This window comes from Equus quagga, chromosome 2 (assembly GCF_021613505.1).
Source record: "Equus quagga isolate Etosha38 chromosome 2, UCLA_HA_Equagga_1.0, whole genome shotgun sequence".
In the NCBI taxonomy this organism is placed as follows: domain Eukaryota; kingdom Metazoa; phylum Chordata; class Mammalia; order Perissodactyla; family Equidae; genus Equus; species Equus quagga.
The window spans coordinates 105,384,419-105,407,498 of record NC_060268.1 but is presented as its reverse complement, the minus strand read 5'-3'; the positions used below and the strand labels follow the sequence as shown (position 1 = coordinate 105,407,498).

General features: G+C 48.1%; 1 protein-coding gene across 1 annotated transcript in view; it reads left to right on the top strand.

Moving 5' to 3' along the window:
* The window catches only part of ALOX5 (arachidonate 5-lipoxygenase), a 56,702-nt gene that overhangs the window by 16,750 nt on the left and 16,872 nt on the right, over positions 1–23,080 (top strand). Inside the window, 3 exon segments of the mRNA XM_046650157.1 lie at positions 9,662–9,784; positions 20,137–20,243; positions 22,284–22,456. Of these exon segments, the coding sequence (XP_046506113.1) occupies positions 9,662–9,784; positions 20,137–20,243; positions 22,284–22,456 (403 nt within the window).

Here is a 23,080-nt window from a genome sequence, read left to right as displayed (position 1 = left end):
TGTAAAATGGGGCAGTTGCTTCAGAAAATGGTCTGCTCGTTCCTCAAACTGTTAAATATAGAGTTACCATATGGTCCAGCAATTGCACACCTAGGCATATACGTAAGAGAAATGAAAACATATGTCCACACAAAAACTTGTACATGAATGTTTATAGCAGTGTTATCCATAATAACCAAAAAGTGAATATAGTCCTAATATTCATTAAATAATGGATGTATAAATAAAATGTGGTGCATCTATACAATGGAATATATTTCAGCCATAAAAAGGAATGAATAAACACTTCTCCAGAGAAAATATATGAATGGCCAATAAGCACATAAAAAGATGCTTGACCCCATTAGACATCAGGAAAATGCAAATCAAAACCACAAGATACCACTTCACACCCACTAGGATGGATAGAATCAAAAAGACAGATAATAACAAGTCCTGCCAAGATGTGGATGGAGAAACTTGAGCCTCATCCATTGCTGGTAGAATGTAAAGTGATGCAACCACTTTGGGAAACAGTTTAGCAGTTCCTCAAAATCTTAAACAGAGTTACCTCCTAGCAATTTTACTCCTAGGTATCTACACAAGAGGAATGAAAATATGTGTCCACATGAGAAACTTGGTACACAGATATTCACAGCAACGTGATTCATAAGAGCCAAAAAGTGGAAACAACCTATATTCCATTAACTGATGAGTAGCTAAACAAAATGTTGTATATCCATACAATGGAATATTATTTGGCATGAAAAAGGAATGAGCTGTGGATACATGCTAAACTATGAATGAATCTCAAAAACATTAGCTAAATGGAAAAGACATTTACAAAAGACCATATATTGTATGATTCTATTTAGATGAAATGTCCAGAACAGGCAAGTCTATGGACAAAGATCAGTAGATTAGTAGTTGCCTAGGCTGAAAGTGGGGAGTAGGGCGTGGGGAGTGACTATTAATGGGTACAAGGTTTCTATTTGGGGTGAAAATATTCCAAAATTAGATTATGGTGGTGGCTGCATAACTCTGTAAATATTCTAAAAAGCTTTGAATTGGATACTTTAAAGGGGTGAATTTTATTGTATGTAAATTGTTTCTCAATATAGCTGTTGTTAAAAATAATACATGATCTAGAGTGCACATTTGGAAACTGGTGGTCAGTGGGCTGTTATCCAGCCTCTTTGTGTGTTTAATGGGCCTTTGTGGAGTTCTGAGTAAACAGGGCTTTTATTCTCTGGGTGTCCCCAGTCCAACACCTGTCTACTGTCTGTATGAAGGCTTCTTCCATTCCCTGCTTTGGCCCCTGGAGAAATTTAAGTTTGAGTCCTTCCAAGGGAAAGGGGTGGAAGGAATCATGCTAAACATTCAGCACTGTTTCCTGGGCTGGGCGGGGGTGGGGCGGGGTTTGGCGAGAGATGGTTGTTACACTTTTCCACGTCTTCCTCCATAGTTTAACTTCTTACAGGGCATATGTAGTATATCAGGGTTTTTTTAATCTAATAAAGCAAAAGAAGAGGAATAATGTAGAAGCAGAAAAATACCTGTAATTCATCCATTTTCACTTTTATTTATTTGAGACTGAGCTGTGTACACAATTTGACATCCTCCCTTTCTTTTCCCCTTAGAAGTATAGCAGGATCATTTCCTTGTATTTTAAAAATCTCATCACAAAAATCCTATCACATTATTCTAGCTTTTATATAATATTCCATTGTACAGATGCACCATAATTTACTTATACACCAGCCTGATTAGGCGTTTAGGAAGTTTCTAGTTTTTTATTCTTATAAACAATGTGAAAATCTTTGTGAGAAACTTTTTGTGCGTTATTAAGTATTTCCTTAGGATAGGTGCCCAGAAATGAAATTACTAAATCAAGTAGGGTAAGTTATTGTATAATAGTATAAGTATATATTGACAAATTTCCCTTCAAAAATCTTTAACCAGTTTTCACGAACTGTGTATGGGTCCCCACTTCACCAATACTTGCCATAGCTGGCAGTATCTTTTTGTTAGCTTTTCTAATTTGTCAAGGCATCTCTCATCTCTCAGCTCCTCTTTTCCCCCACTCTCAGCAACTCGCTGATGTCCAGTGGTTGATAAATCCCCACTGAAATGCGTGATTGCCTGAGCCTCAAAACTATCTTTACCTCTGTCCTCCTTTCCATGAAAAACTTACATTTCCATGAAACAGAATGAATAAATGAGAAACACAGCCATACACACATGGCTACTTGATATATTACGGAGGGCACCGATGATGAGCAGTTCTGGGGCGGTGGGGCATCTGTACAGAAGGGGGAGAGAGAGGAGGAGGAGAAGAAGAAGAAATTGGATTCTACTTCTTGTCATTCAGAAAATTCAGTTTTAGGTTGATTAAACTTAGATGTTACAGGCAAAACTATAAAACTTTTAGACCTAAGCTTTTAAGAGATTTTTCTTCATAGCCTCAAGGGGAAAAGATTTTTCAAACACAATTCAAAATGCGCTAACCATAAGAGGAAAACGGTCAGTTCACCTACCTTGAAATGAGGAACTTCTGCTCACTGAGACATACCACAAAGAGAGTGAAAAGACAATTCACAGAGTGATGGACAAGAATTATTATTCACAATATACCAAGGGCCCCTACACATCTCTAAGAAGAAGCTTGTCAATTTAGTAGAAAAATAGGCAAGAGATTTGAGAACAAAAAAAGATGCTCAGCTTCGTGTGTAATCAGGGAAACCAAAAGTGAGATCACAATGAACTCCCACTATTATTACACACGCACACACACCACATACACCCAAAGTGTTAAAGAACCTGTGGAGGGGTAGGAAGGCTCATGCACTACTGGCAGGAGTATAAATTGATACAACCTCTGTAGAAAACAATTTTTCGATATCTAGAAAATTGAAGCTACATTAGAATCTATGACCCAGACAATTTATTCCTGGATCCAAATCCATGTGCATAAGTATCTGGATACGTGGACACAGATGTTCACAACAGCAGAATTTATGAGAGCCAAAATATAGAAGCTGCACAATATCCATCGACAGTAGAGCAGGTTAAAAAATTGTGATCGTTCTACCCTGCGAGGAAAATCAGTGAACTGCTGGCGCACAGAGCAGCATGGATGAACCTCACAAATACAGTGTTGCGAACAGAAGCCAGACACAAGTTTGTCTGGCCAATCCCTAAAAGTTTGCAATTATCTTGTTTAGGGAAACTTATGTAGCAGTGGAAAATAGACAAGAACACAGAAATGATCATCATAAAAGCAAAGATGGTGATTGAGGAAGGTTGAGCAGGAAGCGGGGCTGAGGGTCCTGGCAATGTTCTGATTCTTCATCTGGGTGTCACTTACACAGATGTTTTGTGCATTTTTGTGCATGTGTGAGTGTGTGTTTATGTACATGCATAGATTTGTATGTTCTACTTCATAATAAACATTTTAAAATAAAACTTTTGTGTCTTTATACGAGGTCCAGGTTGGGGGGTAATCTGATTACACTGTGGGTGATGTTAGGGATTTATGAATTGGTGATGTGTTTTAGAATATTGGTATGTAAGCCTCTCACTCAGGCACCGTATGATGGGTTTGGAAATGTTTGTACTTGGAACAGTGCACAAGGCATTGTCTGAGAGCTCTGCACCTCCCATTCCCACCCTGAAAGGTAGTTGTTTCTATGCTCCTCTCTCAGCTTTCCTCCCCACTTCAACCACCTGTGGCAAAGCCTGTACAATGAGCACTTCACGTGCTTCTGGCCTGGTGGAAGGAAGGAATCCTAGACTGTGGTGATATGAAACTGTTTGTGTTCTGTTAGTTGAGTGGACAGCAAGTTTTATCAGTTCCACACTAATTCATACTAAGATGTTAATGGCTGGTCAGTTTCATTAGTCTTACTGACATTGTCTTAGCCCAGTATTTTCCAAAGTGTGCCCTGGGGCATTAATCCCCAAACTTTCCCCCAGAGAAGGGTCCCATGGTAAAACAAATTTGGGAAACTGTTTATCACATCCCCGTCCTGGAGGTTCACGATGCCTATAAGCATTGAGGATTCTGAGAAGTTCTCTGGTAATGGACCATAGTTAGTTTTGTTTTTAACCCAGTGTTTCCCAAGAGAATTTGACATATGACTCTTAGCGTGCTGCAGAACGAGTACCCTATGGAGCACGCTGTGGGGAACGCCCCTTTACCAGGAGAAGTGGATTCAGTGCTGCGTTTATTTCTCAGGGGTGTAGCTTTTGGCAGGGTCTAGGGAGAGGGGCAGGGGGCTTTAATGGCGAGATAACTTGCCTCTTTCTTAGATCTAACGGTCATTTTTTCTTCCTCCTTCCACGTTATCTGTCCTTTTCAAACCCCCTCCTCTGCTTCCGCTCAGGAAACGCTGAACTTTGCACTGTCTGCATAATCTTGGAGTTCCTCTTTTACATGAACTCTCGGGCTTCCAGATTAAGGTTTAGAAATAAAATAACAACTAAGAATAGTCTCCAGTGTGTCAGAAAGCCAGCAAGTCCAGCTGGCCTTCGTCACTCAGTCAGCCAGGCAGCGAGATGGAGAAGTCAACACAGGTTGTAACCCACCACCCATGTCCTTCCACTGTGACTGCGTGGCCTGTGTCACATACACAGAGCAATGTATGGTGTTGTGGGTTTTAATCTACATCATTTAATCTAATCATTCTGTGACTTGCTTTTTCTCACTCATCATTCTGTGTTGAAGAGCAACCAGTTGACGCAGATAGGTGTGGTCCATTATCTTAGCTTCTGTGAATAAACCTTCGTGCTCGACCACTCTCCTCCTGATGCCCGTGGGTGCTGTCTTTCATTTCTGGCTGTTACAAGCCGTGCCGGCTGCCGTGGGCTTCCTCATGGGTCTCCTGTTGCTCTCACAGAAGAGTTACTCTAGAGAACATTCCTAGACGTAGACTGCAGGGTTGCAGACCACATTTCAAGTTTTCTAGATATTGTCGATTATTTTCCAAAAGGGTTCTGCCAATTCTTGCCCCAAGGAGCCGTTTCTGAGAGTTGCTGTTTCCCCACGTCGTCGACATACTTCGCGCCTGAGGCATTTCACTCTTGTTGATCTAGGGTGTGTGAAATAGTATCTCCTGATTCTCCTCAGTCTTAAGTCGCCGCGTATCTCTTCCTCTATGTGAATATACCATAATTTATTCAACCGTTGTCCTATCGGTGGACCTTCAGCCTGCTTCCCACTCGTATGTTTGGTTGGTTTTGGTATTAGAGGCAATGCTGCAAGAAGCAGCCTCGTGCAAACATTTCGTTGTACTGGTGCGTTAGTCTCTGTCAGCTCGGTTTCCAGAGTTCACCCTCTCTGCATAGCCTCTTCTTTGAATTGCCTATTTATGTGCTTTATTTTTCTGTGGTTTTTAAATTATTAATCTAAAGGAGCGCTTTACATGTTAGGATAGTGTCCCTTTGTGATACGTATAGCATATGTCATGGCTTCTATTGCTTTTGTCACAGATTTTAGTTCTTTATTTTCTTAACTGTGTGTATTGTTTTTCCTTTATAACTTTTGGGTTTCGTGCTTTGCTTAAAAAGGCACTCCCCATGCTAATGTTACATAAATACTCTTATATTTTTGTCTACTACTTTTATGATTTTCATTTTGCCTTTTTGCCTTTAATTCATCTGCCATGTATTTTTATACAGGATGTGAAGTAGGGGTCAAAGCCCCCGTCTATTGTTCACTACACAAGGCAGTCCTTCCCTCTGCCTTGGGACGACACCTGTGGCAGCCAGCCCTGGCGCAGGGCGGTGGTCCTATGCCTGGGCTCCGCTGCCACTCACTGCCCCTTACTCTGTGTCCTGTGCAAGTCAGTTAATCTCTCTGTGCCTCAATTCCGTCATCTGTAAAATGGGGGAAATAACACTACTACCTCATAGGGGTTTTGACAGAATTAAATAGGTGAAAGCATGAAACACACCAACTAGTATTTGGCACATAGAAAGCATTCAGTAGGTATTAACTAGTTTTTTACTATATTCATATATCTTCTTGGGTCTGTTTCTAGACTTCGTGTGTTGGTCTGTTTTTCTACTCTATGGCCCAGTGCCATCTTTGACTATCAGAACTTTCTAATAAATGTTAATAGCTGTTTTGTTATCTCACCATTCTTTTTTAAGTTTTTCATGATAAGAATTGCTCTGAAATTACATATAAATGTGTTATGGATTGGCATTTTAATGACACTCAGTCTTTCCATCCAGAAACACAGTGTGTCTTTCCTCCATCCAGATTTGTGTAATGTCCTTCAGTAGAATTTCTAGTTTTCTTCATGCAGGTCTGTCACCTTTCTGGTTACTTTATACCAAGGAAAAGTATAGCTTTTACATTCTGGATGGGATGTTTTTGCAGTTGTAAATAAATATTGCTGCAATAAAGATAAATTACTCATTTTTAGTATTTGTTGTGATAACTTCCTAAACTCTTTTATCAGATCTAATCATTTTTAAGTCTTTTTAGTTACCTAGTTATTAGATTATGTTATCTAGATGATAATTTTGTCTATTTTGCATTATTTACGTCACTGATATTTTTCCTTATTGCCAAAACAAGTAACAGTAGCAATGACTCACAAATTGCATCATTGAATCAGTCCTCTCTGGGCCTTGATTTTTGAGAAAATGCTTTTGATATTTTTGTTACTTTAAAATTATACTTGCTATTGTTTTCTGATGAACACTGTTTACAGTATTTATGAAATTCTTGGTTCGTTCTAATTTCATTTTTGTTTGACTGAACGTGTTCAATTAATTTCCTCCAAAAGGGTACGTGGGTAATACAATCTGAGTCCATGCTCGTCCACACCCCTCAAAAAGCTTCTCCTGCCCTCGTCGATTTCTTGATTTGATCTAAGAGGCTTAGATGATGATCTAAAAAGAAAAGTCTATAAACACTTTACACTGTCTCTTCATTTTTAGTATCGCAAATGAGAAAACCCTAATGAAAGTTTGATTATTTTTCTCTTCCCGGAATCTTGTAAGTTTAGGAAGCATGTCTCTCCTCCCTCTGCTGCCTCCTCCCTACCCTCCTCCCTCCCCCTTTCCCCTCATCTCTCTCTCTCTCTCTCTTTCACGTTCTCCTCTCTCTTCGGCATTTTAAAATGTAATCAGGACTGGGGCCAGCCCAGTGGCTGAGTGGTTAAGTTCACGTGCTCCACTTTGGTGGCCCAGGGTTTCACCGGTCTGGATCCTGGGTGTGGACATGGCACCACTCATCCAGCCATGTTGAGGCGGCGTCCCACATGCCACAGCTAGAAGGACCTACACCTAAAAATATATATGTATACACAACTGTATACCGGGGGGATTTGGGGATAAAAAGCAGAAAAAAAAATTTAATCCATATATTTCTAGGTATGCCTTTTTCTTTTTCTGCCTAAGATTTACTCAGAAAATTGAGGTCTTTTCAGCTTAAGGAAGTTTTTCTCTTATTTCTCTGATTTTTACTTCGTATATTCCTCTCTCTCCTTTTGGAACTTGTATTCTCTGCATATTAAATCTTATGTACCTGGCCTTCTTGTCTCCCATGTTTTAATTCATGGCTTCCATATCTTTGAGGTTTTGCTCTGTATTTGTGTCACATTTCCTTCCGTTTTGCACAGAGCAGTGCCTGGCACGTAACAGGAACTCAATGATTAGTTATCAAATGAATAAATTGTGTCTTCCAGGGGACCAATCAGATCTCACAGTGACTATTCTCTTTTTCCATTTCTCTATTGAATTTTCAATTCAGGAATCATGTTTTGTGGTTGCAGAAACTCTTTTTACATTATAATTGCATCTTCTTAAGACTTCTCTCCATTTTTCTTAAGAAATTAAATGTCTTTTCTGCTTCTTCCTTCCTTCTGCCTGGTTGTTCAACTTGGACTTCCTCAACAGAGTGTGGTTTTCTCTTTGCCTATTTATCTGTGGGTATGAAGACCTTTGGCCCCTGCTTTTCATATCTCAGGCAACAGTGACCTGCAGTGGAAGGGACAGAGCTGTTTGGTTTCAGGGGCCAGGAGCAAGTTAGCTGGTGAACTGTCCTGTCTCTGTGCACTGAGAGGCCATCATCTCCTGATAGCCCAAGGTGGGGCATTTCTGTGCATGTGCTGCCAAGGCCTGGGAGATCCTTTCTGTGCCGAGGAGACATGCCCCATGACTCTCCACGTAAACCCTACACATCAGATGATGTGAATGCGTTTGCTGGCACATTTGTCCTCATTGGGCTCAATATTTACACACTGAAAAAATCTAGCTCAGCTGGGCTCTTCAAATTCATTAGAGCCCTTGGACTTCCCAGTGCCAAGGAGAAAATGGTTAGCAATGTTTAAATTGTTATGACTAATTGACAGTTAATACCAGTGGGGCTACCAGATGACTGCCTCAATTTTAGACATGTGTTGGAGATACCTTGAATTATTTTCTAAAACAAAGGGAAAAAAATCCATAAACTAGTTGACATTTTATGCCTGTCCACATTTTTATCTCTGTTAATGTACCAGCATTGGTGTTAATACAAACAATAAAAATAGAAATTTTCCTTAAAGTCTAGGAAAGTAGAATGTTGTGAGTTAACTAACAGTGAGAAATGCAAGGTGCTATACATCAAAAAACCCTTTTCAAAATGCGTTTCCTCCAAGAGCAATCAGGTCCAGCCCCTGTTCACCTCTTATGATCCTAACGAGAGGCTTACTGGGCCAACCAGACACCACAAAAAACGGGATTTTGTGACAGTAAAAGCACAAGATGATATTAAAGAGACTCAAGACTTGTTAATGACCTAAAATCTCAACCTTTTACTTTCCTCTTATAAAAACAGATTCAAAGGGAAGGAGAATTGGGAGTAGAAAGGGAAAAGCTGAAATCCTAAAATGTAAATTTTGGTTTTTAAGCAACTACAAGATCTTTCTCCCAGCCCTGAAGAAACTAACAGTGTTTTCTTTTGTTTTTACAGTAAAAAAAATAGAAGTAAAATTTTTTTAAAAAACTAAAAACAGAAATGCCCAGTGCTGCAGGATAAGTTTCCAGGACACCAGGATCTAAAGATTTTGGCCAGATAGAGTACATGGCCTGACTTTTGGGGGAGCTATTTGATTATAACAATCTCTAAACCTACTGTTGGCAGTGGTCTGTGCCTGGAGGTCCTCACCCAACGTCTCTGCTGCCTTGTGCACCCTACTAGGAAGGCATGACCCCTGTTCCCTTTCCCCCTACCACCACACACAATATGGGGGCGTGTTGGCTGAGCTGGTGGGACATGGGCCATCCAGGACAGGTGTCGGGGGGCAGCTGCAACCACTTCTACATCCAGTGACTGGCAAGGCAGCTCTGTGGGGAGACATTGCTGTTGAGTGCAGCCTCAAATAAATGAGATCTTCCCTTTTAACTTCTTTTTACGCACTGGTGCACACCTACCATTTGCCACCCCTCTGCTGTAAGCCCAGTCTCTGGTATAAGGGTCCTCAGGCCTCCCACTGTGATGCTTGGGACACAGCGAAGTTGGCTGCCACTGGACCTTGGGAGGGATCCCAGAACCTCACTGGATGCATGCTCAGCTGTAAAGTGTTGACTGGTGGTGGGCACATCCTCAGACCACACGGGCAGCCTTCAGCCTGAGGGGCTGACCCAAAGGCCAGGCATTTAACCCAGTTTTCTTTTTCCTGCTCAGTTGGACGGAGTGGAACCCTGGCTTCCCCTTGAGTATCGATGCCAAATGCCACAAGGATTTACCCCGAGATATCCAGTTTGACAGTGAGAAAGGAGTGGACTTTGTTCTGAACTACTCCAAAGCGTAAGTTGATAAGAACTTAAGGACTCTGGGCAGCCCCTCCAATGGCCGGGGCCGGAGGTGGGACCCTCATTCCTTTCCTGGTGGGGGCCTTGGGCTGGGGGAGCAGCTCTTCTCAAATGCATTTGGTCATTTCTTGGCCATAGAGCGGATCTTCAGCGCACAATCACAGGATAACCTGTATGCAAAGTTACAACCTGTAGAGAACTCCAGACACCAAACAAAGCTGTGTTTCCGGCCTGAAGTAGAGGTTTTTATTTGGAATGCCCCATCCCCACCCACATTTTGTCCCCTCTCTGGCCAATTCAAGGGTCGACAGTGTCCAGGCTGTCACCTAGATAGCAGGCCTCTGCAGTAATAATGGCCAGCATGCCTGTGCTGATCCCTGGCAGGCATCCCCATCCCCATTCATCCATCACAACGACCCATGAGGCAGGCACAGTCATTATCCCCATTTTGCAGTTGAGGAACCTGAGGAATAAGGAAGTCAGATACCTTGGCCAAGGCCCCTGCACATAGATGGCAGAGATCCGAGTTCTGTGCTCCCTCCTTACGGTTGAATTGCTGCAGGGTTTTAAAGCTTGCTGAACCCTGAGACTCCTTGGGTGCTTGTTAAAAATATGGAGCCCCAACCCCACCCTAGGGCTCCTGGAGGGGCCTTTGAATCTGCACCTTGACACTTTAGGGAATTCTCACAATCATGCAAATCTGGAAAACCCTGAATCCATGATTCTGAAAACTGATGGAGCCTTAGAATGCCCTGAGGAGCTTCGGCACCTCCCAGGACCAGGCGACCCCACAGCCAGGATGAGAGTCTCCCAGGGTGGGCCCCTGGCTCCAGGTAGGCACATCCAGGAGGCATATGGATGGGGTGGAGAACCGCCAACCCAGTCAGTTTCTGTGACAACATTTGGTTGGTTGTATAGGTGCTTCCCTCGAGAAGCGCACCTCGTTTGGTTGGACTTCTGGAAGGAAAATGCAGGATGCCACACACCCAGGCCTGAGCCAAGGCCTTCCTCCTTTGAACATTTTGGAAGAACTGTACACACACACATACACACACACACACACACACACACACACACACACACAGCCTCACCATCAGCCTCCACAGGGAATCCTCTTGCATCAGAATGACCATATGCATTTGTCTCCCCGAGGCTGCGTCTAAGTAAGGGGGAGGAAGTAGAAACTGCCTGACACTCATCAAACCTCTGCCAAGTGCCAGCTCACTAGGTGTGGGTGCTTTTACATACCGTCATCTCCTTAACCTTCACAGCAACGCTGGGAAGCAGGTACTGTTCCCCGGTGAGTAAACTGAGGCTCTGCTGAATCCAGGTCAAGCAATTGGCAAAACCAGGATTTGAATCCATGTCTATTTGGGTCCAAAGCAGGGGATTTGTTTCCCCTTGCTACAATCAGGATCAACTGGAGAGAAAAATTGAAACTGAACGTCTGGATTAGTAATGCAGCAGTATCCAACATGTGGCTCCCTGGAAACATCATGGCAATTAAATTTCTCACTTCCCACCCAGGGATGGGCAGTGTTGAGTCAGGCATGTGGCTTTAGTAGGGCAGAGCCTAGACCAGAATGGGACAAACAGGACAGAAGGCTTGTGAGACGGGCAGTTCAGAGAGAAAATGATAAGGATGGAGAGGCAGTGAGGTCAGAGGAGATGATACTGCTTTGGGGGGTGGTGCCACCTCTGCTTAGTGATGGTGGAGGGATGGATGGATGGATGGATGGAGGTGGATAGATGGAGGGTGAGTGGATGGTGAGCTGATCGATGTTAAGTGGATGGATGGATGGATGGATAGATAGCTGAGTGAAGGGCAAGCTATGCCTTTCTTATGTCTGCTCAGTATTCCTCAAGTTCGTTGTCAAATTGAATCTCAGGAGCCTAGCACAGCAGCTGCCACAGAATAAGAGCTCACTAAAGTCTGTCAAAATGAATTGAATGTTACCCAGCTGGCTTCCCAGGGGCCTTTGTTTCTACCTCACTGGCTCTCTCTTCACACATACGCTCTCTCACACACACACATACATACATACACAGACACACACACATGATTACCTTTTCCTTTTCATGTATCCTTATCTTGGGTAACAGCAGCCAAGATCAGTGTTCTCAATCCTGGCTGTGTGTTTCATATTACAGAGTCCATGCCGCCTCTGTCTACCCCGCCCCGCTGCACCCTGACTGTTAATCCAGCATCTGTATTCCAGGCATGTGTATATTTTTCAAGCTCCCTGGGAGGTTCCAATGTGCAGTCAGGGTTGAAACCACCGGCCTAGATGCCTCCCTTGGGCTCATCCTCCACCCAGTTGCTTGTGGGATCACATCCATCTCCTAGGGTCTCAGGGTGCATGTCCTCCTCTCCCAGCTCCAGCCTCTCTCCCTGGGACCTTCAGGAACATCCTCCTACCTGCTTTCCCAGACTCCCTCCCACACAGCAGTTGGAAGGTCATTCTCAAGTGCATGTATAGTTTTTTGGAGGCTTCTGCTACCAAGGCAAATATAATTCTTTTACTCCCCTATCCGGAATCCTTCAGTGATTGCCCCAGCCGCAGGTGAGGGCCCAGGTGTCTGCCCACCTCCCTAGCCTCCTCTCTTGCCCCGACACACAGGACACTCCAGCCATGTGCATGCGGAACCAGTTTGCACAGCATCTTCGTGCCCCCTTGTCTTTGCACGCGCTGTGTCCTCTGCCTCAGAAGCCCTTCTTCCCTCCTTTGCCTGGATAAGTCCAACTCATCACTTTTCAAGACTCGGGTGAGGTGCTCCTTCTCCCAGAAGGTGCTCCTTCTCCCAGAAGCTCCTAGAAGCCCGTGGGCCTGAGTGAGGTCTCCTTCCTCTGCTCCCTAACGCTGGTCACACAGGCCACTCTCTCTCCAGTGACACCATAGCCTATCTTTGTCCACATCTTTCATGTCACTTGGTCCCTTGAGCTACGGACTATTTGGCAGGAACAGAGCAAAGAAATCCTGAGGTGGGTCTCAGCCCCTCCTGGAACAGCCCAGCTGGAGCGGCCAGCTGAGCGCCACCTCTATTGGCACAGTGAGCTACAGACCATGAGGCCCTAAGAAGGCGATGAGAGACACAACCCCTGCATTTAGAAGGTGTAGCCTGAGTCAAGGGGACTGGACCTCACGAGCCAGCTCAGAGGGACCCCACCCTGAGAGATGCAGGAGTGCATGGGGGAGGGCTCGGGGCCAGTGGGAGGTGACCCTAGGGAAGCCATCTAACTTCCCTGCTCCTCAGCATCTTCACCTGAAAAATGAGGCCAGAGCTCCTACTCAGGGTTGTTGTGAGACTATAACAGGCCACATATGTCAACCCTGCGCAGAGAAATTTCTCCCTAAAGACAGCCTTAGTCTTCATCCATTCTTGGTAATGGGGTCAGGCCAGCCAGGACCCACTCCTCTATCATCACACACCTGCTGAGCCCAAGCTCCCTCAGATCGGCCCCTGTGCTCAAGGACTCACAGAGGGACTCCCACTCTGCCTGGTGTTATCTCATTATGGGGTCCAGGAAGCCTTCACAGCAGAAGGGTATCTGGCCTGGCCTTGCTGCTGGCCAGGCAGACACAGGTGGGGGCCTAGAGAAGTGAGACAAGGATGCTCTGGCAGAGAGCGCGTCATGTGCAAAGGTCGGACATGGCTGGGTCTGTCACAGAAACAAGTGAGTCATGAAATTTCCTGGTGGATCAAAGGAGGAGCAGCTGATGTATCTACTCCCCACTCCCCGTTGGCAGCCTGGAGCTTGATTGCAGGAGGTTGGCAGGGCTGATAAGGGGATGTCCTCTTTAAAGGAAATTGAGAAAGGAGCTTCCTTCCCAGTAGAGTAGAACAGTGCAGAAATGTGACTGAGTTCCGGGAGAGGGGACCAGCCTCGCACAAGGACCAGGGTGCTCAGACCCTCACCCACTGCTCATTTCCCATCAGATGAGATCGGGTGGGGGCAGCTTCTTGAAGGGGCATCCTTCTCCCTGGGGCCACAGAGGCACCTCACCCACACCACAGATATCTTCCTGGCAAGGCAATACAAGAAATGCTGCCTTGACCCACGGTCAACCACTGTGGGTCTGGATTTGCAGTGTTCAGTGAGAAATGGGGAGACGGGAGAGAAATCAGAGCCGCATTGCAGAAGCTCCACCTGGCAGCCTTTGAGGGTCAGACGAGAGAGCTCAAGGGTGGGACAGAGGCTGAATAAAGACAGAGACAACGGGAGAGTAGGGAAGACTCAGGTTGTTGTATGGACAGACTTGGGATCTGGTTGGAATTCAGGTCACAGTAAGGAGAGGCTGAGGGGAGGACCCTGATGTTGTGCGTCTGGCTTGTAGGGAAAGTGGGGTGGTCATTAAAGAGGAAAGTGGGGAAGAAGAGGTTTAGAGTGGAAGATGAGTCCAGTTTGGGGGCATGTTGAGTATGAGAGCCCTGTGCAGCTTGGGGTGGCGAGGCCAGCGGGCAGCGGGCCGTGCAGGCTCAGGGCTAAACAGAGAAGCTTCAGCGAGCATTGAAGCCAAGTGAAGCTGGGAGCCCTACAAGGGATGGGGAAAGGGGGGTCAAGGGCAAGATAGAGGCTTTGTTGGGGGGTAGGGAGAGGAGTGTGGTCTGATGGCAATAACTCCCCCCACCTCCGCTCCTAACCTCACAGACAGGCCACCGATGCATGTTTGAGATCAAACAAAATTATGTATCTGAAAGCTCCTTGAAAGGAGTTGGCCCCTGAGATGAAAAGCAGGAGCCCAGAGAAAGCTGGGATGGCAGTGGCTGGGGCAGTGTTCTAGTGGGAGAAGGGAGAGAGGAAGCAAGGGGAAGGCTGGGGTGGGAGCTCAGAGTCTGGGAGGGAGCCAGAGAGGGTAAGATGAAGGGAAGCGATGGAGAGGAGGGAAGTCAAGAGAGGGAGCTCGTTCTTGTAGCTTGGAAACTGAAGCCGCGAGACCCTACACCCTCGTAGTGCCACCCCAGCTCAGAAACAAGTTGGCTCCACGTCACCAGAGCACTCATGGGACATAGGATTCTCCCCCTTAACTTCACAGATGCTACCCAAAGTCCCAGTCTCCTTGGAAATTTTAAAAGTCATCTCCTCCTACTTCTAACTGATGCCTGTGTATCAGTCCTGTGTATTGAATTTTGTTATCAAATCAGAGATGTGTCTCACCGGAAAATAAATTTGTTAGGAAAATATAAGGGAAAAAAATCTCACCTAAAAGTTAGACAAAGCTGGAAAATTTTAATTATATTTGCTAAAATAGTTTTTTTTGTCGTTAAAAAAGGTCATAAAATAAGACATAGCTAACACAAAGCATAAAGTAGTGTTTCCCTAAAGAAGGGTTTGTTCTACAGTCAAATCAGCTTGGAAAACACTGCAGCCTCTTTAGCAGTGGTTCTCAGACTAGAGCTTGCATCAGAATCTCCCGAGGGCTTGTGGAAATCTGGATTTCTGGACCCACCCCCAGAGTTTCTGGTTCAGGCAGCCCGAGGTGGGGCCTGGGAATCTGCATCTCTAACAAGATCCCAGGGTGCGCTGGACCTGCTGGTCTGGAGCCACACTGAGAACCAGTGCCCCACACTATCGATCGATCGTGAGGGATTGAGAAACCCTGACCCCTGACATAAGGAAATCTGCTTCCTGTTGCTGTCCCGTGCTCTCCACACTCAGCCTGGCTTACCTTTGGGGCAGGAGGCCCCTCCCAGAGCAGGTGTCCCTCTGGCACAGGTGGCAGAACCAGGGCTAAAGGTGCATTTACCTTCCCCCTTCTTGTTTTCCTCTCTTCCCGTGTCCTCCTCTGCGCTTCAGTTTAGCTCAGCTGGCATTTATGGAGTGCCTGCTGTATGCCTGGCCCCAGGACTGTTCCAGGGACCAGCAGGCTTGCCTTCTGTCTTCCTGTGCCCCACTTCCACATCTGCCTGGGGGGTGGGGGCCCGAGATGGATCAAACTGGCCCCTCGGTCCCAGCTCCAAGAAACTCACAGTCCAGTGGGGACTGAGCTGTGGATCACTCATCACAATAGCATGTGGTAGATATTCTTTAGGAAAGGAGTTCTGGGGAAACTTGAGGCAGGGGAGGAATTAAGTCTGGGGAGACAACATCAGAAAAAAGCTTTCTAAGAGAAAAGAAGCTCAATCTGGGTCTTGAAGGATGCGTAGGAGTTCATCACGTTGATTAAAGGAGCGGAGGTGATGGCATTCTGGGCAATGAGAACTCCAGTGATCCAGGAGGACCAGACTGGGGATCTGAGTAGGGAGTAGGACTGAGGCTGCCAATGCAGGGAACTGGGCAGGAGTCCCGGCCTTTACCTGGGGGTGGGGGCAGGACCATGGGGGTTTGAAGCAGAGACGAGATCCAAGGACCTTGGCATTTTAGTGTCAAGGAGAAAGGGGTTGGTTGTCAGATGCGTCAGAGATATCAGGGAGTTTAGGGCTGACCAGGGCCCTTGAGATGCAGCCACTCAGAAGTCAACGGTGCCCTGGGTGCGAGCACTTTCGGGGGTTAGAGAGGAGAGGAAGTAAAGAGGCGTCAGTAGGTGAAGAGTCTTCTGTGAAGGGGGTGTGAAGGAAGAAAGGGGATGAATGACTTAGAAGAGCTCGGGGGAAAGGAGAGGGCAGACTGCTGTGCTGCAGTCTGTAATCATGAACTTGCCCACTGGGCCCCCAGAATGCCACGGTCTAAGGCTGCAGCCCTGAATATTAACAGTAAGTGGTGGTCATGGTGGGTGTCATGGTGCTAGTTGCTAAGATTCGTTGAACTCTTTTTATATAATAATGCTTTCTATACATCATGTCAGCCCTGTGAGGCAGGAACAATTATGCCCATTTCACAGATGAGGAAACTGAGGCACAGCAAGGTTAAGGACTTGCCCAAGCCCACGTGGCTGGGAAGTGATCGGGCTGGGATTTTAGGGCAGGCCCACAATGCTCTGTGCTGACCAGCACCTCAGCGGCCCTGTCACCTTGGCGTGGGCCTGCAGGTGGACTCCCAGCCCCATCCAAGATTCCTGTGTCCTGACCCCAGCACACAGTGGGGCCCGAGACCCTAGTGGTCCAGCCCCCTAGTGGTCTTATGGGGAAGCAGCACCCACCCCGTGCCTGGCAGCGGGCTCTGCACTGCTGGTCCCTGATAGACAGACAGAGCCTGCAGACCCAGGGCCTGGCCTGCGTCCCTGCGGCTCACATCCGAGCAGTGCCACCGTGCCCGTGGCCCAACCAGTCCTCCTGTGGAACACTGACGCTCAGGCTGAGGTCACTGAGAAGCCATCCCCCTTGAACCTCCGACTCTGGGCAACTGGGTTTCCGCGCCACTTCTGGGTATCTCTGATGACTCGTTTTCTCCAAGCCATCTGCTCTGCCTGGAACAAGGCCAGCCCTTCTCAGTAAGCTTTGTCCTCGCTCCAAACAGGAAAGCTATGAAACAGAAAATGGAGAAGCTGCTAGAAGGAGGAAAGTGGTGGGGGAAGCAGAGGACACTAGTTCTGCGGCCTCTCCCAACACAGGGCCAGCAGCTGGTGCCCACCCCTAGCCAGCAGCTCGTGTGGCTCCCTGCTCAGCTGTGTCTTTACCTGGCTCTGTCTTTACCTGGCTGTGTTGTTACCTGACTTTGTGACCCTGTACAAGCCAGGTGCCTCTCTGGGCTGCAAGTTGCTCTTTGTGCAACAACAGATCTTTGAAGTCCCTAATATCATATTCTGATTGTCTTTAAGTATAGTGATGTAGGATTTCATCGTTGTGCTAACATCATGGAGTGCACTTACACAAACCTAGATGGTACCACCTGCCACATGCCTAGGCTCTCTGTACTAATCTTTTGGGACCACCGTCGTATATGTGGTCTGTCATTGACTAAAACGTCGTTATGCAGCTCATGACTATATGTAGAAATATTTTGCCTCGAGATGACATGCAAATATTTTCCTACTAACACCGCTTCTTCCTGGATCTGTGGCTTCCTCTGAGTCCTGCCACATCCACCCTGTTTTCTGTGCCAAGCTTCTGTTTGGAGGTTAAAGAGACGGAGCTGGAGAGACTGACCCATGTGGGGCTGTGACTCACTCCCAGTTCCCGTGAGATCCCCGGGGCCAGGACCTCTTTCCTGGGCACCCCCTGGTGCTGGGCCATCCTCAGGGCTGTGAGGATTGTACAGGCCTGGGAAGGCCTCTCCTGTTCCAGAAATAAGTCCTTGCCACACCCAGACTGACACTAGAGGTTACGGTAAGGTTTACTCCTCTGGCTTAATAAGGGTGTCTTCCCAGGATGCTCAGCTACCAAGGGCCGTGGGGGAGGAGGGCCACGGACGCTGGGGGAGGAAGGAGTGGACAAGGCTGGAAGAAGCTGAGCTGGGGCGTCCCTGGGCCCCGGCAGCCTGCCTAGCAGTGGCAAGTTCACTACAAGCATGTGTGTGAAACAACCATGTGTGTAAATCTCCTCCTTCCCCATGAGGGGCTGGGATAAAAGTGAGGGAGATACCAGCCCGGACTAGGGCATGACACCAGCGTTATTCTCCAGCTCCGAGGTGCTGACTGCCACCTGTGTGTGGCCACCACTGCCCAGGCTGTGTTCCAGAACCTTCCAGGCATTACAGCCTCTCAGTAACCTGCAGGCAGCTGGTTTGTCCACCTCACAGAGGAGAAATTGAGGCTCACAGAGGTCACTGGCCTTGTGACTGCAGGACCCTCTCCCAGGCAGCGTGGGTTCCTAGGGGTCCCAGGGCAGGCAGTACAAATGAGAGAGGTGTTTGCTAAACTAGGGAGGAATCCGAAGGGGAGTCTGCAAGCCCGTGTCACGTTCTGCCTCGGTGTCTTTTCTGTGCCTGGCAGAGCAGGAGGGACCCCAGTGTCTCCTGCTTGTCTGCCCAGTTCCCACCTTCATTCACTTGGACTTGCTGCCCTCATGCATGCTCACAGGTGGCTCCCTGGGATGACAGAGCCCTCTGTCCCCATCAGCCAGGTTCCAGTCTGGACAAAACACCCAAACCTCAGTCCTGATTCCGCTGGTTGGGGAGGGCGTGAGGAGGCTCGGGACTCCCAAACCTTCCTGTGGCAGTGCTCAGCCAAAGCCAGCCCGCTGCCCCTGGAGCCAGTGCAGGGAAGCTCAGGGCTGCTCCCTGGGGAGGGGCTCTGCTGGCACCCATGGTGGAGGAGGGCAGGAAGGGGAGCCCTCTGGAGGAGCACAGCCCTGCCCCAGGCACCTGTGCTACCTTCTCAGACAGTGATGGCAGCTGGATCCTGGGCTCAGCACTGAGCAATGCAGCCGCCCGCCTGGTGCTTAAGGCAGAGGCGGGTCTTCACACAGTCGAGTCTGTCCTCCATCTGCCTTCTGCTGCAGAGACCACATCCAGGGCCAGCCTGGTCCAGGGAAGCCGTGGCTTCCTGCACGTGGAAGGGGGAGTGGGGGACGCTGGGCGGGCCTGCCAGATCCTCTCACCCTGGATGCTCAGGAGGAGAAGAAGGAGGGGCGCAGGGCATGCCAGGCCAAGGGAACCGCACATGCAAAGGCCCTGAGTCAGGCCTACAGGAGACAGAGTGGTGGGGAGGCGTGACCTCTGGAGGAGAGGGCAGCAAGTGCTGACGGCAGGGAGGGGACTGTCAGCCATGTGTGTGCCAGAGAGAGAAACTGAGGCCTACTGTCACAATGAACACTGGCCAGAATTCCCAAACCTCTGCCCTACGCCTTGCATGGGTTATGTAGAGAAGCCTGGGAAGCCTCTCCCCTTCTTCTCCACCTTTCCCAGACCCATCCTATGCCTGCCTCCTCCAGGAAGCCCCTGGGATTGCCCAGGCCCCCTCAGACCTCACTCCTCACTGCCTGCGGCCCGCATTGTGAGTTCAGCGAGCTCTTGTCCCTGGTTCCTTGGCTGTCCTGTGTGATGAGCATTGGGAAACTGTGTCCCCAGCACCAGGCACAGAGCCAGGGTTAGGCAGAAAGTAAATGAGGAATGGAACCACTCATCCCCCCAAATCCAGGAGACACCATAGAGCAGCTGCCGAGGGGATGCGGCACTCTGTCCCTGGGAGCTTGCACAGGACCGGGCCCAGCAAGTGGGGCAGCAAAAGTTTGACGAGTGGCTGAATGCATGCATGGACAAAAGCAGGCGTGAATGGGATTAGAGGTGCCCTAGACTGTTCTGGAGGGAAGGCAGCTAGTCTTCCTCCCAGGGGAGGTGCAGTGGGAAGAGCATCAGGCGTGGGTCCTGGTTCCACAAGGCCAATTGGCTGCCTTCTTGGAGCTGCCCTGGGTTCAAGTCCCTGCTGCCTGGGGTGTCTAGGGGCTCCGTGAGACCACGGTGTGAGGGCTTTGCAGAGGGAGTCGAGGCCAGAGCACGTCTGAGGGGTGATGCTGTCTCCTGGTCTGCAGGATGGAAAACCTGTTCATCAACCGCTTCATGCACATGTTCCAGTCTTCCTGGAATGACTTCGCCGACTTTGAGAAAATCTTCGTCAAGATCAGCAACACTATTTCTGGTGAGTGTGCCTTTGGGGGCTCTCGTGGTGCTGGGGAGCTGGGCATGCCATCCTGGAATTGGAAAGGGCTGCCCCACCCGCTCCAGCACATTGGCCGGCCCTCCAGGCTGAGCTGTCCAGGTCTCCCCATCACCCCCGCCAGCATCCCCTGTACTCCAGGCAGTTTGTTTCACGGGGGGTCACCCTCATGCCCAGAGTTTCTCCTCCTGGGACATTCAAGGTGAGCACCCTCAACCTCATTTCATTATCAAAGGTCTCAAAAATACCAGAACTTTGTGTTTATATATGTCAATCACTTATGTTTCTGAACAGAGTAAAGGCAGAACCTAGATTGTTTTTTAGGTGTTTGCATAAAAGCCACACTGGGTTCTTTTGGACTAGGATGTGTTTGGTGGAGCGAGAGCCTTGTGATTGCCAGGGATGGCACAGGAAGGACAAAACAGCAGCGGAAAGACAAGGAGCCGGGAAGGCGGGGTGAAGACTAGGTATTGAAATAGGCCCCTGGGCAAAAACTGCCCTTGCAGATGCCTCCCCAGGATGCCCTCCACTCTCCTCCTCTTCCCTCCATCCTGGACAGAAGGACCTGAGTTCTTTTTTTTTCTCTCCCCCTATAGGTATAATGTTTTACAGCAGATCTCTAGAACTTTTTCATCTTGCTTAACTGAAACTTTATGCTCATGGATTAGTAACTTCCCATCTCCCCCGCCCCTAGCCCCTAACACCTACCATTCCACCCTTTGATCCTATGAGTTTGACTCTTCTAGATAACTGATATAAGTGGAATTGTGTGGTATTTGTCTTTCTGTGTCTGGCCGATTTCGCTTGGCGTAATGTCCTCCAGGTGCATCTACGCTGTCACGTGTTGCAGAATGTCCTTCTTTTTTAAGGCTGAATAGGATTCCACTGTGTGTATGCACCACATTTCCTTTATCCAGTCCATTGTAGATGGGCATTTAGGCTGTTTCTACACGTTGGCTGTAAGGATTGTGCTGCAGTGAACATGGGGTGTAGATGTCCCTTCTAGATTTCAGTTCTCCTGAACACATACCAGAAGTGGGGTTGCCGGATCATATGGTAGTTCTATTTTTAATTTTGGGGGAACCTCCATACCATCTTCCATAGCAGCTGCGCATTTTGCATCCTCACCAGCAGGGGACAAGGGTTCCAATTTCTCCTCATCCTAGCCAAAACTTATTGTCTTTTTTCTGTTTTTAACAATAGCCATCCTGACAGGTGTGAGGCAATATCTCATTATGGTTTTGATTTGTATCTCCCTGGTGATTAGTGATGTTGAGCATTTTTTCATACACCTGTTGGCCATTTGTATGTCTTCTTTGGATGGAGAAATGTCTGTTCAAGTCCTTTGCCCATTTTTTAATTGGGTTATTAGCTTTTTTGCTATTGAGTTGTAGGCGCTCCTTACATACTTTGGAGATTAAGCCCTTATCAGATATATGGTTTGCAAATGTTTGCTCCCATTCCATAGATGCCTTTTCACACTGTTGAGTGTTTCCTTCGCTGTGTAGAAGCGTTTTAGTTTGATGCAACCCCAATTGTCTATTTTTGGTTTTGTACTTGAAAAAGGGGTTTCCCAGGGGCTGGCCTGGTGGCACAACGGTTAAGTGCGCACATTCCGCTTCTCGGCGGCCCAGGGTTTGCCGGTTCGGATCCCGGGTGCGGACGTGGCACTGCTTGGCACGCCATGCTGTGGCAGGCATCCCACATATAAAGTAGAGGAAGACGGGCACGGATGTTAGCTCGGGGCCAGGCTTCCTCAAAAAAAAAAAAAGTGGGGGGGTTTCCCAGGAACTTTCTGAGCCACTAAAGGCCAGCTCAGGGATGGCGGGTGGTGCCATGGGCGGACACAGTTGTCAAGTAGTTGGGCCCAGTGGGTGGAACCTGTGATCAGCTGTGATGCCAGCTGATGCCTGGAAGAGGGGGCCCAGCAGGGACTCTGGCCCTTGGCCACGGTCAGGAGGGCCGCAGCCTGGCCTGCCTCCACTCAGAGCTCAGGCTGGACTGTGATTCTCTCCCCTGTAGAGCGAGTTATGAATCACTGGCAGGAAGACCTCATGTTCGGCTACCAGTTCCTGAACGGCTGCAACCCTGTGTTGATCCGGCGCTGCACGAAGCTGCCCGAGAAGCTCCCCGTGACCACGGAGATGGTGGAGTGCAGCCTGGAGCGGCAGCTCACCTTGGAGGAGGAGGTCAAGGTAGGACCTAGGTGGCTGGGGATGGCGGCCCAGGCCGGACGCCCAGCTCAGATGGCCTGGGTCAGAAAACCAGGTCACACTCTGCTGGGCGGAAACCATGTCCTGCTGGCCAGTGCTTGCTGGCCCCCAGGCCACTATCTCCAGGCTTGTCTGTCTGGCCCATAGTGAGATCAGTTGCCCTCAGTGAAGTGGCCTCTTTCTTTTCCTGGGCATTTATGAAAACTGTCTTGTCCAATGTAGGAGGAGGAATTGAGGGGGATGTTTCCCCATGATGCTCAAGTCTTGGAGCATAATCTCAATATTTTCAATATAATAATTAAAAGGGCTCCCTCTGACTAGGGACTGGTATGGGCCAGGCGTCATGAGAGATGCTTTACACACACAGCCATCAGATTGTCCCTCACCTTGCAGAGGAGAGGGAACCAGAGAGAGAAGCAAGCCTTGCCTCAGGACAAGAACAGAAAAAGAGAACACTGATGGAATTTTTGATGGTCTAATTAGAAATGTTGGTGTCATCACTTCCCGCCCTCTCCCCCTCGCTCAGCCCTCACCTGCAGGGTCTGCTGTCTCCATGTCCAGGACTAAGCTTGTCTTGAGACAGAAAGGGTTCAAACCGCCTCTTCC